Consider the following 20,264-nt stretch of genomic DNA (forward strand, 5'->3'; position numbering starts at 1 on the left):
TTGCATAAATCAAGTAATACATTCTAAATCTGAGTGATTCTCTGCCCTCTTTTCTAAAAACAAATTAATGTTTGAAGATTCCTTTGACAGATCTTTTTTATATTTTGACTCACAGAAGACTTCTTCACCATCAACAATACATTTTTGAATAATCTGTCATGAGATGTGGGTGTTGCTGGCTAGAGAATTTTTGGTATTAATTGTTTATTATTTTAATAAGTTTTTGCCTGCATGTACTTTCTGTTAATTCTTTGCCATTATAAATTCATCTAATACTTATGCCACTTTCCAAGGTGAAGTGCATGGAAACACAAAATCACCAAAACTGGGGTATTGCCAAAGCAAAGTAACAAATTTACAATGGCATTGTTTCCATAGCTTCCATTATCTCTGCAGATATTGAGCTATTGTAAGGTTTTAAATTCTAGCTTCCACCAACGTCCACCATTTTGATCAGAGCAAGTAAGGCTATTTGTACCTGCCAATGGTTGATGTGAACAAAGGCTGGATGAGTTTGGTTGGGTTCCTAATGGAAAGAAGCAGCAGAAGGTGATTGGATACCCAAAACAAAGCTATCTTGCCTCCAGGAGATTGGAGAGCTGTCTTGGGAAAAGGTGTGGATGGGTGAGGAAGGCAGACAGCTGGGGTTGAATGGGAGTTGAAAACATGGGGCAATGTAGGAGGTGTGGATGGGATAGAATAGAAATGTTGAGATTTACAAGCCAAGGGGGTTGGGCGAAGGATGGATGCAGGATGATGTAAGGGATAAAAAGAATGGGATGGTTACAGCATGAAAGGGATGGTCTTGAAAAGATGGCAACAGATTTGAAAGAATTATGTTGCTTTAAAGACGTTACTTTCACCACAAATATTTTCCAGGTCTCTGTTAGTAGAAGTGTAAAAAAACAAAGTTACATCCCTGTTCCCCAATTCATTTATCCTTTCATTCACCGAAAGACTATGCCTGGACTTAACTCCCTATTGTGTGGAAAATGACTAGCAGATTAGAAGTAATCTTGTTCACATACAAACTTCCTATCTAACTTGCCATTGCTATGATTTTTGGGCATGCCTTTATGTTAGCATTGAATATCAAAACTGCATATGTAAACATTTTGATGGAAATTGTGTTTTGTATAATTCTAGCCAGTAGGTAGTGACTGTAATAATCTCATAGTTAAACTGTAGATTTTTAAATGGATTAGGCATTGCAAGAGTGTAGTCACATATTGAATTAATTGACATTGAGGAAGAACTTCATTTATGGGATGTATGTGAGAACTAAAAGCAATTCAAAGAGGCACCATATAAAGAACATGTATCAGAAATATTATACAGCAGCAGCAGAGTTTGGAAATTATAAATGTTGTTTGGTATTGCTTTGATAGATCATGTCATACATGACTAGCGCTAGCATACTCCGTTGTGAATAATGGGGTTCTGGGAACTGATTCTGTGTGGACCTGGACTGTTTAAAACTTATGTTCAACTATGCTTACCTTGCATGATGAAACAAGCTCAGCTCATTGAAGTGGCTGCCTCTGGGGTCCCATCAGGTTAAGGACAATGGATAAGTCCCTGAGCCTGGAGGACTAATTGGAGGCTGTCTAATACTAGCAGATCGGTTGTCACATTGTCAAAGCTGTCTGCTGTTGTCGTAAATAGAGAGGGGCAAGGGGCTCTATTCCAAGTCATTAGCCACAAATTAGGAGGCTGGTAACATTGTAAAAGGCCCAAAATGTTACTGACAGTGTCAGGGTTATGAATAATTTTCAAAATGGAGCCTTCCAAACAATCATCAGCTGCTGGGAAGCTGTCACAGTTTCAGGGAAAGCCTTCCTAATGTGATGGGTAGGTGCACTGGATTGAGAATAGTGTCCTTACTCTTAATGTTTTAGCAGCTGGCTGGACTGATACCTCTTAAAGTTGTTGAGAGGTGGGACTGTGACAAAAAGCGGGCAAGTACTGAGAGATGTGCAATGTCAGGTTTGATTATTTCTGTTTGCACCTCCTCACTAAACTCATATTTAGTCTCTGTCTCTGATGATAGATTCCAGTAGCTTTCCGTCAATTTAAGTTATACTAACAGGGGCAGAGTTACCTAGTTTTACCATTCGTTCATAAACAATGGAGTGAAATCTGCAATTTTTCAATCTAAAACACCATTTAGATTGGCCCTTTGGCCCAACAAGTCCACACCGACCCGCAACCACCCATACCCTACATTTACCCCTTCACCTAACACTACAGGCAATTTAGCATGGCCGATTCACCTGGCCTGCACATCTTTGGACTGTGGGAGGAAACCGGAGCACCCGGAGGAAACCCACGCAGACACGGGGAGAACGTGCAAACTCCACACAGTCAGTCGCCTGAGGCGGGAATTGAACCCGGGTCTCTGATGCTGTGAGGCAGCAGTGCTAACTGCTGTGAGGCAGCAATGCTAACCACTGTACCACTGTGCCGCTCACAGAAGCCTGTGACTAAAGCAATTGCAATTCTTTCATCTATTGCTTTCATTGTAAGATGGAAAGATTTGACAAGCTTAAGTCTCATTATTTGCATTGAATATAGGAGTTGGAAGGTCTTTGAGGCTGTACAGGACATTGGTTAGGGCACTATTGGAATGCTATGTGCAATTCTAGTCTCCCTGCTATAGGAAGGATGTTGTGAAAATTGAAAAGGTTCAGAAAAGATTTACAAGGATATTCCCAGGGTTGGAGGGTTTGAACTATAGAGAGAGGCTGAAGAGGCTTGGGCTGTTTTCCCTGGAGTGACAGAGATAGGAGTGAGTTAATAAGGTTTATAAAATCTTAAGGGGCAAGAATAGGGTTAATAGGCAAGATCTTTTTCCTGTGGTGGGGAACTCCAAAACTGGAGAGCATAGGTTTAAGGTGAGAGGGGAAAGATATAAAAGGCATTTAAGGGCAACGTTTTCATGCAAAGGGTAGGTTGTGCCTCACAAACTTTATTGAGTTCTTTGAGAAGGTGACCCAACAGTTAGATGAGGATGAAGCAGTTGCTGTGGTGTATATGGATTTCAGTAAGGCGTTTGATAAGGCTCCCCACAGTAGGCTGTTGCACAAAGTATGGAAGCATGTGATTGAGGGTGATTTAGCAGTTTGGATCAGAATTGGCTAGCTGAAAGAAGACAGAGGGTGGTGGTTGATGGGAAATATTCATCGTGAAGTTCAGTTACTAGTGGTGTACTGCAAAGATCTGTTTTGGGTCCACTGTTCTTTATCATTTTTACCAATGACCTGAATGAGGGCATAGTACATTTGTGGATGACACTAAGGTCGGTAGAATTGTGAATAGTGCCGAGCGATGTAGGTTACAGAGGGACATAGATAATCTGCAGCGATAGGCTGGGAGGTGGCAAATGGAGTTTAATGTGGAAAAGTGTGGGGTGATTCACTTTGGAAGGAGTAACAGAAATGCAGAGTAGTGGGCTAATGGTAAGATTCTTAGTAGTGTAGATGAGCAGAGAGATCTCTGTGTCCAGGTACATAGATCCTTGAAAGTTGCCACCAAGGTTGATAGGGTTGTTAAGAAGGCATACAGTTTGTTAACTTTTATTGATAGAGGGATTGAGTTTTGGAACCATGAGATCTCTGGTGCGGCCACACTTGGAGTATTACATATATAGTCTGGTCACTGCATTATAGGAGGGATATGGAAGCTTTGAAAATAATTCAGAGGAAATTTACTAGGACATTGCCTGGTATGGAGGGAAAGTCTTATGAGGAAAGGCTGAGGGACTTGAGGTTGTTTTTGTTAGAGAGAAGAAGGTTGATATGTGACTTAATTGAGACATAAGATAATCAGAGGGTTAGATAGGTTAGGCAGTGAGAGCCATTTTCCTTGGAAGGCGATGGCTAGCAAGAGAGGATGTGGCTTTCAATTGAGTGGTGATAGATATAAGACACTGCAACCACTAGGACTCATAACAGCCCACAAACCAACAGCCATGCTCAGACAACAACTTACCAGAACGAAGGACCCGATACCCAACATGAGCAAAACCAATGTAGTGTACAAAATCCCATGCAAGGACTGCACAAAACACTACATCAGACAAACAAGAAGACAGTTAACGATCCGTATACATGAATGCCAACTAACCACGAAACGACACGACCAGCTATCCTTAGTAGCCACACACACAGACGACAAGCAACATGAATTCGACTGGGACAACACTACCATTATAGGGCAAGCCAAACAGAGAACAGCCAGGGAATTCCTAGAGGCATGGCACTCATCCACAGACTCTATCAACAAACACATCGACCTGGACCCAATATACCGGCCACTACAGCGGACAGCTCGAATGGACAACCGGAAGCGGCAGAGACAGGCACTATAACTGCCGGAGGAAACAGCACAGAAGCGCTTCACAGGAGGCTCCCAAGCACTGAGGATGTCACCTAGACAGGGGACGAAACGTTTGCAAAACAAATTCCCAGCTCGGCGAACAGAACCACAACAGAATGGAATAATGTAGGTTAAATGGGCTTTAGATTGGTTTCACAGGTTAGCACAACATCGAGGGCTGACGGGCCTGTACTGTGCTGTTCGGTTCTATGTATGAAATGAGCTGCCAGAGGAAACGGTGGAGGCTGGTACAATAACAACATTTAAAAAGCATCTATATCTATATGACTAGGAAGGGGTTAGAGGGATTTGAGCCAAATACTGGCAAATGAGACTAGATTTATTTAGGATATCTGCTTGACAAAGATGAGTTGAACTGAAGGGTCTGTTTCCGTACTGTACATCTCTATGATTCTATTTCTTTAACTTCAATTTCTATTGAGCTACTAAGTTCCTCCCCTGAGCTGATTTTACATCCTCTTGAGTTCTATTGCTTTTTCTACAATGAAAAATATTACAAAACTCATTTAATTATATCTGTTGTACATTGGATAAATTTTCACCATTCACTATTACAAATCACTCATTTATAAATGTTTTTGGTTTTGATAGACATTATAATATTTTTCTCAATCTGTTTTTTTCCACATTTCACTTCAAATGTGTCCCTTTTGTTTTTGTCCCATTCTACTGCAAGTCCACATTTTAATTGTAACTGTATAAATCTTATTTCTCCATCATTTCTGGCCATGCTGCTTGTATAGGAATATGCGCTATTTTGCATCTTACCAAATATTTATTTGAACACTTCACAATATTTGTTTATCCATTAACAATTCAACCCAGCTTACTGGGCCAACCTTGTTCTTATTTTCTTGCCCTGTTTATTGATACAAGGACGACTACGAGCTGTCATACACTTATCCTGTCAGCAAAGAATTATATTTATTAGAAAACTCTTAGGAATGTGAGTTTTAAGAAAAATAAATTCAGTGTGTATTATGTACTGTGTGCTAACTTTAACTTTAATACAGCTTGTTATTGCAGGAGGCTTTAAGGGTCTGAAGGTGTTAATTCTGAACAGTACCTTTAGCATCACCCACAGTGATGAGGTCTTGTGGACCTGATGGATGAACAGCTTATGATCTCCATCCAGGTCCTCGTCATAGTCTCTATAACAATGCCCATCACATCAACGTAACTTGTACTTAGTTGTTAACTGCAATAAAATACATTTTGTTTAAGACAAAAGCCTCTTCTCATTAAAGTAGCAAGTTGCATTCCTTCCCTACACCAGACCAAATTGATCCTGTGGATCCTTACTTAGCCTAAAAGAAGATGCTTGCAAGAAGCCTATCCCATGATGTGCAAGAGTGCAGTCAACCTCATTCCACAGGGTGGTCTGTAGTGAGGATTGCTCATTGAACCTTTAATATTTTGCTGGATACTGATATGAAAGCTTCCTGAACTTGTTTAGCTGTTCTTTAATCGAAGTGTGAATGTCCACATCGTTAGAGCAAAGAGCAATCTCTTTGGTTTTCATGATGAGCTAACTACTGGCTGTTTCAGTTGTTTATATGAATGAAGGTCATTTACATGGGTACATTTTGTGTGCATTTTAACTATCTTTTTAGGCAATGTTCAGTTTCTAAGCTCATCTATTTGATCTGAAGGCTAATTAATTGCAGTCGATCATTTAACATGTTAAAGTTCAATAAGAATGTAAAACCTATCCAAATAAAAATTCATTGGTCTGACTCATATTACACAACATTGAATTTCTCAACTGCTTTGTTGAACTAGCTTTAATATTGTCATATTAAGATATTGTCTCCACTTAAGATGGCTAAATCTACCAGGTGACATTAAACTCATCATTTACACGTGTCTTGTTACCACTTAAATATTCTGTTCAGCTTACTGGCGGGAACTTATACTTGACTGAGTTTGCATCAATGCTTTGTTTCTGACTTAATAATACTGCATTCAATGAAGAGAATATTTTTAAATGTAGTTAATTTAATTCAACATTTACAGAATTTTTGATTGTTTTTTTTAAATGTTAAGGTTGTTCAACTAATATTTAAATTTCTGCATTTTAATTGTGATAATTAACAAGAGTCTTGAATTGAAGTGACAGTTAATGATTTTATCTTTCAGGTGCTAAATCCAAAGAAGAAAGCAAAGAAGAAAAAATACATAAATTCTGGAACAGTGAGTACTTCTGTATTTCTTACACTCTATGCACTAAAAATGATCTGAATGTCTCTGTAGAAACTGCAGCTCATTAAAAGGGTACAATTTAAGGGATTGTCATTATTTATTAGTAAACATCCAATTAAGCTTGCCTTTATTCTGATGTGAATAACATGACTGTAATTTTAAATATTCATCTTTTAGTTGACTATTTTTACCTGTTTTGCTGCAGGTTCAGTATCTGATGTGAGTTGATGCATGGGTGTGCAAATGACAAGCTTTAAGAATATAAAAATTCTTAATTTGTACTGAGTTTTATTGAATTCACCACCTTTTTTGCACATTTTGCTTGGGCTTTGCATACAAAGTTCACAAATTCTTCACAACAAATTAGATTTCTTAAATGTCATTATTTCTGTCATGCAATCTTTAATAGACTAAATCCTCTTTGGTTTAAAATTGACTCTGACCTTTTTTACAAGCAAATTCCTTGTTTACTCAGTCATTAGAAAGTATTATGTACCTTCTTCTATTGACTTAAATATTATCTGTACACAGTTGTGTAGCAAAGCTTTATATATATGCATATTGTAAGATGTGTTCAAAAGATAGGTTTTGTGTCCTTGGACATATAGGAGTGGAAAACCTTTTGATCTCAGGAGTTTTTTTCCCAATCTTTCATTCTTCTCAGAATGTCTTGGCTATTAATGCTCAAAGAGAATTAGACATGATTTTCAATGGTTTAAGTTAATAATTAGAAGATCATGTGGAGGCTGCCTGAATGTCCAATAAGCGCTCTAAATGAAGCATTCTCCTAGGGGCTCCCTATCAGACAATCCAAACCTATGATGCATCAATCATTAGGTAGAAAGAAGCAGTGTAATATTATTCCCAAGCCCTTACAATGTGCCACCTATTAAATGGATATGAAAATGTGATGTTGTCCAGTTTGACTGGAAGAGTGATAAAGGCAGAATATTATTTAAATGGAGACTATGGAATGCTGTGGTACAGAGGGAGCTGGGTGTCCTCCTAGATAAATCACAGAATGTTCTCATCTAGGTACAGTATGTAATTAAGAGGATAATGGAGTGGTGGCCTTTATTGCAAGTGGGATGAAATAAAAAAGTAGGGAAGTCTTGCTGCAACTGAACTGTTGGTGCAACCATGTTTGGGTTTCCTTACTTGCACTGGAAGCTCTTCAGAGAGGGCTCGCTACGCTGATTTCTGGGATGACCGTTTTGTCTTCTGAGCAAACGTTGAGTCACTTGGGCTTCTACTTAATAGAGTTTTGAAGAATGAGAAATGCTGATCGAAACATGTCAGATTCTGAGGGGGAAGTGAGGACTGCAGATGCTGGAGATCAGAGCTGAAAAATGTGTTGCTGGAAAAGCGCAGCAGGTCAGGCAGCATCCAAGGAGCAGGAGAATCGATGTTTCGGGCATAAGCCATTCTTCAGGCTTATGCCCGAAAAGTCAATTCTCCTGCTCCTTGGATAATGCCTGACCTGCTGCACTATTCCAGCAACACATTTTTTAGATTCTGAGGGGGCTTGACTGGGTAGATGCTGAGAAGACGTTTTTCTTGAAAATGGAATCTAGAGCCAATGAGTACAGTTTCAAAATAAGGAACATTCTCTTTAAGAAATAGATAAGGAGGAATTTCTTCTGTCGGAGGGTTGTGAACCTTTGTTGCTCTCTAGGAAGAGAATTCCAATGTGTGGTTTATTGCACATATTCAAAGCTAAGATCTTTGATTAGAGAGTCCAGGCTTATGGAAGGCAGGCAGGAGAGGTCACAATGAGATCACCAACAACCTTTGAAATGACAGGGAAGGCAGTAAAAACTGAATGGCCTTACCCTGCTTTAATTTCTTGTCTTAATTGTGCTTTAATTGTGAAGAGTAACAAGTTAATACTTTTGCTTTGCTCATGTGAAATTTCCTTATCCAGAGTGTGGTGCTAGGTCAGTTGCCAATATAACAGCCAGGTAGCAAACACATAACAAAAAACAATGATTAACAAAGGAGAAGAGAGGGAAAAAAAACAATATTTAAAGGAACTCTGAGTGAAAGGTGGTTTCAGTATTTGTGTCACTAAATTTAGAGTTTTGTGCTTGGATATAGAAAATAATGCTGAACTTGGACAGCCAACTAGGCTTTAAATAAACTACCCACTGCCCAATGATCAACTTTATTGGAGGGGGGGATATCGCAAATGCATTGCGATAGCAGTGATACGATAAGAGAGAACTACAAATCTGAAAGGGATGAATCAACACATGACTGTAACTGAGATTTTTTGGAAGGGGAGAATAAAGACAACAATAACTGTGCTTGGATCTTGATCAAAATCTACAAATTCAGTGTGGGAGGTAAGGTGAAATGATATATATTGTATTTTGTGGAATATCTGAGGTTAGAGGTTGTGGCAGGGAACAGTGACATTTTAAGTCAGTTTTCTAGAGCTCTGAGCAAATAATAATTTTGCATCGGATATATCTGTGAGACCTAGGGCAGGATTTTCAAAGCTGGATTGGGAACTTGATACGGTCATAGATTCTAGGTTCTAGCCTTGTGGTTGAGCTTCACCATTTCTAAACATAAATGGGGGGACCGGGCAGGAGGTGCACTTGACATCTAATTATAAACACCAGACACCTCAAGGAGAATACCTGCTTGGCATCTGTGGTAAAGGGAAGTGGCAGCCATATTGGGAGCTGTTGTTATCTTGCTAAGGAGACCAGGCAGGTTGTGATAGGACTGGAAGGATAAAGACAGCATGAACTCGCAATGGACGCTAAGTCAGGTGCACAATGCTTAACCCAGCGCCAGGTGACCCTTCAAATTTCACAAAATTCGCTAAATTTTGGTGTGTTTTGTCTCCAACAGCTGTGCCCAAGGTGGCCAAACTGTTCCACCTGTATGGGGGAAAATAAGATTGCAAATCCAACAGGCCTCTTTAACAAATTCCTTAAGATGTCTGAAGGTGTATTAATTGGCGTTGAGCGAGTTTCCTGTTTCTTCCTCCTGCAGCCCTGTTGAAAATTGCAAACTTTAATGCCACCTTATGTGAATGCCATTTTAAATTCTGCACGCATCCATTCCTTGTCCAACAATTCAAAGTTCAGCTCCCAGTTTCACTGCAGTGTAAATGGTCATGTTCATGACTTTTTACTCATTAGTCATGATACTTGCCATTCAATACAAAACTAAGTTGCTGAAGCAAGTTTCTGTGATATTCAAAAAGCGCATTCCAGCAGCCAATTTTTCACACCGAGGGAGCAAAACACAGAGGGAGTTGGGTCTGTTTTTACATCAGAAACTGATTGAGAAATTGACTGAAGTTCAGAGTTTCCTGGTGAAATGCTTTGATGTGGAGTTTCCCGTAAAATAAAGCTAATGGGGGCAATAATGGAGATGGGTGTCAGACACTGAAGCCAGTCATCGCAGAGTTATCTGGTTGTCCTGCTAATAAGACCTCATAATGTCAGATGAGGAGATGAGCGATCACCAGGCAGCCAGGGGCCTGGCACCTATGAAGTACAGGAGGAAGCTCTTTTTCCCAGATGGTAGGAGGAAGAGGCTGCTTTGTCACTGGTAGAAGCACTTCTTCTGCTCAGTGTCATCTCCCTCTCCTCTCTTGTCTTCTGTTATAATTCAGAGCCTCACCATCTTCAATACCCACATGTCACTAGAGGTCCATGACAGGGAGAGCATAGTAGATCATCACAGTGTTTGAGATCATTGCAGTAGGATGTTGCAGGACACTCCTTCCCAGTTCACCAAGCTTGTGATTTTCCATCAGTTGTGAATCTGAAATATTGTCTGCCCTTAGTGTAAGCACCTCCCATCTTGGTGATGTAGCAGTGTAGAGGGGCGGTATGGTCAGTGGCCAGCACTGCTGCCTCACAGCACCAGGGTCCATGGTTCAATTTCCCTCTCATGTGACTGTCTGTGTGGAGTTTGCACATTCTCCCTGTGTCTGTGTGGGTTTCCTTTATGTTCTTCGCTTTCTTCCCACAATCCAAAGGTATGCAGGTTAGGTGGAATGGCCATGCTAAATTGCCCATAGTGTCCAGGGATGTGCATTCTTGGTAGATTAGCTATGAAAAATGCATGGTTACAGGGATAGGGTAGAGTGTTGGATCTCGGGGTGAGATGTTTTTTAGAGAGTTAGTGTGGACTTGAGGGGCCAAATGGCCAGTGTGCACACTATAGGTTTCTCTGATTCTATAATTCTATGTATAGCCAGCCATTTGTGAGATGCCACAAAGTTCCATAATGACCAGGTCGCCATCATGTGAGACTCTCTCCCTAGAGATCCACTGTATCTTTTCAGTTCTGATTCTTAACCATCAACATGTACCTTCACATGTGCCTGTGGGTGGCGTCCCCTTCTCCTTGATCTCCTTCAGTCTCCCCTCTGCCAGTGCCCTTCCCTTTGTTGGCTGCTGCTCCTCATCTCCAATGGATCATTTCCAGCAGCACTCTTATTAGTGGTCAGTTGGGGTCCTACTTCCCTTACCAGCTGTTCTTTGCCTGCACAATTCCAGAACAGTGACAGCTCTTTGAAATGAGAAAGTCCTAAACTTTGACTTCTTCCTTGCCCTATGATAGGCTCCTGCAACTTTAATGTTAAAGAGTTGACCACTTACTTTTTGTTGGGCCCCCTGCTTTGTCCCTGAGCTGATCCACACGTTTTACTCCCTGAAGTAGACAGCTCTGAAATCACTAACTACCCGCAGCGAAACCCAGAAAGGTCCTAGCTCTCAATGATCTCAGTTGGCCTGTTGAGGAGTGTAAACCAGTTCAGACATTGTGTTTTTCCTGCCTTCTGAAAAATTGGAATTGTTGGAATTGGAAGTGGGATATCTGGTGGTATGATGTTATATTTTTAGGTCACCCTCCTCCATTTCAGCTTGAATCGAGTCTCGCAAATCTGGCCTCAGGTCTCTCTGAACTCTCACATGGAAGATCGATGAGTTCAAGGAAGGAAGAGCAAAGAGAAATACAGATATCAAGTGCTTTTTCATAATTCAAAAGTTTAGATTAAAATAGTTAAAAAGGCTTGTGCTGGTGACAGAACATAAACCACAGGGATGTGGTATTGTGGAATATAGGATGTAAGGTTAGTGGCAACTTACAGTTTGATCATTTTCCCTTTAAACTAATAGCAAATTCCAATCAAGCAATTTTCAGGTAATATAGTCATACATAAAATCTTGTACTTCATTAAAATCTGGTGAAAGAAATAGTGGCTGATTGGAGGAGGGGGAAGATGGGTGAATTATTAGTCTTGTGCCAATATACAAAGTAAACAATAGCAAACCAAAAGACCACTCCTCCCAATTAATGATCTTGGTTCGGCAGTCACACTGTTACTATTAGATCTTGAAGTCATGTCCGGCATCTGTGACTTTAGGATGTAATTCAGATAGACACTTTAGTGCATGCCTGGGGGAGTGCTGCACTAGCCGAAGTGCTGTCTTTCAGGTGTTGAGGTTCTGAACCATGGACTTTGCTGTACACAAACTGGATGCTGCATTTCTTATGTCAAAAGCTGGGACTTCAGGTTGGAAGTATTCCATTGGCTGTACAGCATTTTGGGAGGATGTCATGAATTTGCGAAAGACATTGTCCAAATGTAAACTCTTTTTCTTCCTTCTCACTGACATTCGAGGAATACAGCATGTTTTAAGTTGGACTGTTAATTGGTAGTTATTCATTTTAAGCTATTGCTCATGATTAATTTCATTTCCAATTATTTTGATGTCAAATAAAACACAGAGAACTTTCCCACCTAAGAACTCCAGTTTCGTAGACAGTCAAATGGAACAACTGATTTGAAAGTAAGAAAATTGTGCAAATTCTTCAGCTGTAAGAGGAAGACAAGTGCTTTGTAATATGGCACACATTCCCACATTAATTCCAACAGTTTTCATTTTCCTGTTTGAGGTGTTGTTCCTGTTTCATTGTCTTTCTTAATGTTTATCAGGAGGGTGTTGTGTTTGTTTTCAGTTTGCACGATAATAACTCCACATGAGACAAAATTATTGTTTCTGTTTGTTTTTAGGTAACATTGCTTTCCTTTGCAGTTGAAACTGAGTGCACGTTCCTTGATTATATTAGAGGAGGGTGAGTATTTAATTTGGTCAATTTAAATCATACATTTAATACATACCTTTAAATGAGAATATCAAACTTTAATGTCATTTAATGAGTGACTTGAACTTTTTCTCTTTCAAATACCCATTATAATTTACTGCAAAATCTGATTACTGTTTAACATTGCATTCTTGACTAGTAACAGTGATTTAAAAAATAAGTCATTTTCATTTCAAAAGGTACATTTGATGGTCATATTACTTTGCAATATCCTAGACATACTCCATATTTAGCAACAGAAAAATGAGTAAACTAGCCTCAATTAACCCCTTGTATATGATCTCTTAATTATTTCTGGAACATGGAATTTGAATTCGATTCCATTTCTAGAGCTAGTAATTTAAAACTTGTTGTCACTCTTATGCTGCTAGGTACTGGAGCATGAATTATTAATGACTTAAATTTAGAATCTGAAGTATTTTAATAATTACATGCTATTTGCATTCAATTAAAGTTAGAGACTGGAATGATTAAAGTTAAAACTACCAGAGAATATTTTCCATTCCACGCGTATAGTGGCATCTTTGTATATGCCAACACTGATGTGTTTACAGATTGAGTGCCTAGGCAGTACATTGAAGTGTCGGCCATTATGGCTTTCATGTTGCAATGATATGATGTCACCATCAGTGTTCTTCAAGAAATGAAAGGATTTATTGTATTAATTGCAAGCAGCCTGATTTTCTGTCATTGATTAGAACAAACAGGCCAAATTGTTCGTGGAAAAGAACACAATTAAATCAACTTTGTTTAATACAGAAGATCCTTGGATCCAAAATTCCAGTCAGAGATCTATACTAATATCTAATCTGTAAATCAGTGTTCCCTGTAGAGAACTTTACACAAGTGCTGTGTACAAAGTGAATTCCCATGAATTCCTTATGCAATTACGTTTTCAAAATTCACAAAGCTTTGTGAGGGTCTCCTAATTTGAACAATGAAAATTTGGATTTATATAGCACCTTTAACATCATGAATTATCTCAAGCCACTCAACAGGAATGTTAGAAACACTATATTTTTTTTAAGCCACATACTGTGTCACACACAAAAGGTTGACATTAAGGCAGAGACCAAAAGCTTGGTTAAAGAGCTAGGTTTTAAGCAGTGCGTTAAAGAAGTAAAATGAAGTAGAAAGGCAGAAAGAGGTATGGAGAGTGAATTGGGGTTAATGCAACTCGTGGAGGAGCAATTAAAATTAGGGATTCACAAAATGCCATAGAATTAGAGGGGGTTACAATCTCACAGGGTTGTGGGTCCATAGTAGGTTAGAGATAAGCAAGGGCAGGCCATGGACGTGTTTGAAAACAAGGTCGAGAATTTTAAAATCAGCGTGTTGTTTGACAGAGAGCCAGTGTTGGTGAGTGAGCAGAGGGGTGATAGGTGAATGGGACCTACTGTGACTTAAGTGATTAGTAAGAGTTTTGGGTGACCTAATGTTTCCTGATGGTAGAATATAGGAGAGCAGCCAGAAATACATTAGAATAATCAAATTTTGAGGTAACAAAGCCATGAATGAAGGTTTCGGTATCAGCTGAGCTGAAATAGGGTGAAGTTTAGTGGTAGATGGAAACAAGTAGTCATCATGATGGCACAAAAATGAAGTTGGAATCTCAATTCAGGATGGAGATTGTGAACATATTGGCTTAATCTCAAACTGTTATCAGGGAGATGGACGGAATGGTCGGTAGTGAACATGTTCTAAGTGGTGATGAAAATTCTAGTTTTTGTTCAATATTTAATTGCAGAAAACTCTGCACATCCAGTGCAAGATGTCAGATAAACAGTCTGATAATTTAATAATTAAATTATTGAGTGAGGAGGAGGTGCTGAGGAAAAGCTGCACATCATCACTATACATATCAAAACTGACATTGTCCTTCATCAACCTCACCCAAAAACACAATCTGTAGAAGGTACCACAGATGTCAGGACATCCTCAGGTTCCTGAGGCGCATCAGCAACTGAAGTAGAGTTGGAGGCCACTCCCATTTTGGAAGATTTGAGCAATTAACGATTAGCAGAAAATGCTGTTGCCTGAGATTATATTTGCTGCTGAAATTATGTTTCAAACCACTGAATTGTATCTTTCCATCCCAGTTCAAATTAAGTGTGCTTTGTAAACCAGTCAAGCACAAGTGCAATATTATGCTTTAATAGATGTTAACCTTCAAGTGTAATTTTACTGGTGACAATGAAGGCAGTTCAAAACAATTATGCGGTGATTTCATCAGCTGCTTTGTCACAGGCAGCTTTAGAGATTGATTTGTTTAATTTATCGAGCAAAAGCCTAGAAAAGCATAATCCTTTCATTTGAATTTTTTAACATATTAAATAGATTTATGGACAGCTATTGGGTACAATGTATTTACATTTTTTTCTATTGAGCATCAGTTTAATTAAGTAATCAAATCTCTTTTACATCATATGTTTTTGTGGTACCGTGGAATGCACTTATTGGACATTAGTTATGGATGAATAAAAGTGAAATAACACATTATTTAACTTTGGTTTTATTCACAGTTACTTTCTGAAGTATAATTGTTGAACTTGAATAAAACTCGGAATGCAGTCAATTTTCTACTGTGAAATTATCATTAGTGATTGAATTGAAAAGATAATGTTTCAGTGGCTGTAAAACTGAAAATCATATTCTTTCAGACAGAGCCAATCGAAATGTATTAAATGATATAATAATTTCACTTTCATGACCTGATAATTAACAGAACAAAGGAATATATCATTTGGATTAAATATCTGAATTCTCAGAATTACCACTTGTCCATCATAAATGAATACATCATCAGAGGTACCCATAGCACTGTCTGACAATGGGTTGTACTGGCCATTGACGTCACTGCAATACTCTCTGACCCAAACATAATCTTCTTCAGATTTCTGTTTTCATCAGTCTCTGAGCTTTTGCTGGGAGAGTTATGACTGTTATTGATGCAAACACTCCAGATCTACTACAAGGACTGTGTTTCCTTGTTGGGGCTTTGCCACTGGTGTACAATATTCAGCTACCTTTCCAGGACGTACACTCGGCTTTATAGGAAATCTCATCATCATCTGAATTGTTGCGCTCATGGATACAATTTTACCATCTCCTTAGAATTTAAAGTGTGACTCAGAACTTGTGGTCTGCCTTTAACTTAAAGTGGAGACCAAGAACATAATCTGTGAACTTCTCTCAATCCCATACAGCAGCTACTGGTTCATTCTCTATCACAGCATATCTCTGACTTATATCTGTCCGTGAACACAATGTACAATAAACTGGTCAGAACTTTTCATCCATCTGTATCTGAGAGTGCAGCTCCCAAAACTGCGGACGGTCATCTACAGCAGTAATAGGGAGTAACTCTGGATCACAGTGAACTAACATATCAGGTGATAGCAATGCTTCTGACATTTTCTCAAAAGATCTCTGTGTATTTGGCCCCAGAGCCATGTATTGTCCTGAACTAAGTAACATCTATGTAGTTATTCGCGGACTGTAGTTAGGTTAGAACTAGAATTGGGGTGAGAATTAGAATTAAAATTAGAATTAGCTTTATTGTCCCATGTAAACTTTCTCTGTACTCATGAGAGTACAAGTCACCACTTATGGCGCCATCTTAGGTACCAAGGTACTTGGGTACAGAATCTTAAGTACAAATTCTTCGATGCAAATGTTAGACAAATAAATTAAAAGCTCAGCAATAAGTTAGAAAAATAGAGAAATAAGAGTTCAGACTAATAGGCATTCCAACCCAGATAACACTGAGCTTTACCTTGAGGTTGGGAGTCAAGCCCACACTGAGGCTGGGAGTCCGCGTTCGCTTTCATCCCCGACATTGCAGATGCTGCCTGAGGATGGGAGGTAAAATGAAAAAGGAAAGCAGAATCATGACGAGAGGGGGAGAAAAAGGAAAGAAACAGACAGAACAGATGAGCTTCAACTCAGAAATCCTACTCCTCTGTCATCTCTAACTAGGCCTACCATACCCATGAATCTCTGGAGTTCAGTCATTTTCTGAAGAACTGTAAATGCCTTGAATATTTGTACCTCTGTGAATTAAGTCTGACATGAGGTTCATCCACAATACGCCTAAGGATGTGACAGTATGAGAATTCACGTTTGTTTTTGAGTGAGTCCTTTTTCTGGTAGGTATTGTAGCATTGCAGTATTGTGTTCTATCTGACTAGCTCCATGGATCCACGTATCATTGTGTGGTGTACAGCTCTTCCAAGTCCTTCCAGGAGCTTGACATTGTTATCTGGATGAGCCAATGTGATGCCCAAGGGTATTGAAGCAAAATCTTTGGGAAGGAATAATGAAGTGTATGAGCTACTTAAAAGTCTTACTGAGGGGGTAATTATTAAAAACCACTTTTGGATCTAGCTTCAAGTCTGAATTCTTTGGAAATTTAGCTAACCCACAGATACATTTAGCTTGCATTCAACAGCTTCTTTCAGCTATGTAAGATCTAAGAAAATTCTAATAGATTGTTTTGAGAATATTTATAGCTCAGTTTGAGGTTCTGGATATAGGTTTGCTCACTGAGCTGGAAGGTTTGTTTTCAGACGTTTCGTCATCATACTAGGTAGCATCTTCAGCGAGCCTCCGGATGAAGCACTGGTGGTGTAAACCACTTTCTACTTATATGTTTGGGTTTCCTTGGGTTGGTGATGTCATTTCCTGTTCTTTTTCTCAGGGGGTGGTAAATGGGATCCAAGTCGATGTGCTTGTTGATAGAGTTCCAGTTGGAATGCCATGCTTCTAGGAATTCTTGCACATGTCTCTGTTTGGCTTGTCCTAGGATGGATGTTTGTCCCAGTCAAAGTGGTGTCCTTCCTCATCCGTATATAGGGATATTTGTGAGAGAGGGCCATGTCATTTCGTGGCTAGTTGATGTTTATATATCCTGGTGGCTAGTTTTCTGCCTGTTTGTCCAATGTAGTGTTTGTTACATTTCTTGCAAGGTATTTTGCAAATGGCATTAGTTTTGCTTGTTGACTGTAGAGGGTTTTTCAAGTTCATCAGCTGCTGTGTTAGTGTGTTGGTGGGTTTGTGGGCTACCATGATACCAAGGGGTCTGAGTAGTCTGGCAGTCATTTCCAAGATGTCTTTGATGTAGGGGAGAGTGGCTAGAGTTTCTGGACAAGTTTTGCCTGCTCTTTGGTTTGTTGCTGAGAAATTGGGGGACTGTGTTCATTGGATACCTCTTCTTTTTGAATACACTGTATAGGTAACTTTCCTCTGCGTAGTTCCTCTGTGCTGCAGCATGTAGTGGCTCATTGAAATAATGTTTTAATGCAGCCTCATTTGTGGATGTTGGGATGATTGCTTCTATAGATCAATATTTGGCCTGTATGTGTTGTTTTCCTGTGGACGCTGATTTGAAGTTCCCCATTGGCTGTTTGCTCTAATGCGACATCTAGGAATGGGAGTTTGTTGTTGTTTTCCTCCTCTTTATTGAATTTTATGCCAGTAATGGTATCAGTTGGGTTTAAGCACTGACATCATCTGCAAGCACTAGTATGTTGATGTTTGTGACAGGTTAGAAAACCCATGTTTTGCCATGGAGTCAAATCCTTTCTTTACTTTTGGAGACACTGGATCAGAATCTTTCTGGGTATAAACAGAAATACTGGGCTGAAACTTTGTTTTTGGCCCAGGCTCAGTTTTGTAGAGAGAAACCCCGTGCAAATCTCAACAAGCCTAGTGAGCTTTCTCCATCAGCTCGTCCCAAAATCGCCTTATTCACTGCATATTCCATCGAATTGGTGCCACTCAATTCTAGCTCCCCTTCTGCCATTCATCATGCCCAGAACAACTCACCGCTGCTGAGGTATTCCAGAATGGACTGGTTTCCCTGGCAATCGGGCCATTTCAAAAGCCTGTTGTTTACTCAGTTAAGCACTGTCAGTCCATGCATGTCCTGCGCAGTTCTTGATATTTGTCTTAGACACTGCAAACAAGGGGAACTTTGTGCCTTGCATTATGGGCAGGGACGTGGAGATCCTGCTAGACAAGATGGTACAGAGGGTGATGTCATTTTGCCCCAGGAATGGAAATGGAGGCCATGATACCAGACTATGGCAGCCTGGTCTGGGTTTGTCACCTGGGTCAGTGGAATCTCAGCCCTCTGGAGGAACACACAACACTATAAGAAGAAAAGTGATGACTTGCTTCTCTCTGCCAGTGTAAATAACACTGTCTACCCTCTGATACTGCACTCTGCTACTGTACCCAAATCCCACCAAGGTTCACCACTGTACTGCTCACAGTAGCATCTAGAATATTTTCCCTCACTCATTCACACCCACCCCAACCCCTGACACCATTTACCCTGCAGGCTCTGCACTGCCTACTCACTCACTGAGGACGGCAACCCACCTGCACCAAAAGTAGCCACCCTTTAATACCCCTCTCATTCTGATCCCAGGAGGTAAACAGCCCACAACAGAAAAAGTCCAGACAAGTGGTGGGCTGCCTGACATTCTCTTCCTCATCCCTTATGAAGTGATAATCCTGACCCTGACCATCCCACATTGTTGGTTGACTGTCCCCAAGCCTCTGGAATATATCAAAGACTGGCTTAATTTATTTTACTAGGACTCATTGAGTGAGTGCTATCCCTTTTTGTTTGTACTTGGCTGAGGACTGCCAACAACTATGACAGCTTCCTGGCTTTGCCCCTGCACTAAATAGCATTATAATACACCAGTACTCTGAGCCTGGTGGCTCAGGCTGTGAGGCAAGATGCGGAAAGGCAAGGCAGGGATGCTGTGAACATTCAGGCATTCTCTGAGTAATTGAGCACTAAGAAAACAATTGACAAGGCCAGCGATGCAGCCAGGTCACATCCATGAGCTGAGTGCCTGGTCGAATGCAGAATTGCTGCAGCATTGCAATGAGAGTTGCTATAGTACCCTGAGGTGCAGCGTTGAAGTGCAGAAGTATACTATCAGTGGATCGAGAGGTGGCATGGTGGCTCAGTGGTTAAACTGCTGACTCTCAGTGTTGGGGTCCCAGGTTTATAGTTTCATAGTAATAGAAGCAGGAATAGGCCATTTGGCCCATTGAGCCTGCTCCACCATTCATTACAATCATGGCTGATTTACCCAGTGTCTCATCTTCTCCTAACTGCAATTTCCCCATAACCCTTAATTTCCCTGCCATGCAAGAACCCATCCAACTGTGTCTTGAATATATTTAATGAAGCTGTCTCTGCTGCTTCCTTGGGCAGAGAATTTCATAGATTCACTACTCTCTGGGAAAAACAGTTCCTCCTCAACTCTGTCCTAAATCTACACCCCCTAATCTTGAGGCCATGTCCCCTACCCACCAGCAGTAACAACTTTCCTGCCTCTATCTTATCTATCCCTTTCATAATTTCATAAGATCCCCTCTCGTTCTTCTAAATTCTAGGGATTACAGTCCCAGGCGGCTTAACCTCTCCTCATAGGGTAACCCCCTCATCTCTGGAATCAACCTGGTGAACCTGTTCTGTCCCGCCTCCAAAGCCAGTATATCCT

General features: G+C 40.1%; 1 protein-coding gene across 6 annotated transcripts in view; it reads left to right on the plus strand.

The window, feature by feature from the left end:
- LOC140466677 (copine-8) overlaps positions 1-20,264 on the plus strand; it is a 360,152-nt gene that overhangs the window by 262,655 nt on the left and 77,233 nt on the right. For all 6 annotated transcript variants that reach the window (XM_072562133.1, XM_072562131.1, XM_072562135.1 and 3 more), the window contains 2 exons: positions 6,538-6,591; positions 12,647-12,708. In XM_072562133.1, the coding sequence (XP_072418234.1) occupies positions 6,538-6,591; positions 12,647-12,708 (116 nt within the window). The remainder of the gene's footprint in view (positions 1-6,537; positions 6,592-12,646; positions 12,709-20,264) is intronic.

This window comes from Chiloscyllium punctatum, chromosome 44 (assembly GCF_047496795.1).
Source record: "Chiloscyllium punctatum isolate Juve2018m chromosome 44, sChiPun1.3, whole genome shotgun sequence".
Lineage (NCBI taxonomy): Eukaryota > Metazoa > Chordata > Chondrichthyes > Orectolobiformes > Hemiscylliidae > Chiloscyllium > Chiloscyllium punctatum.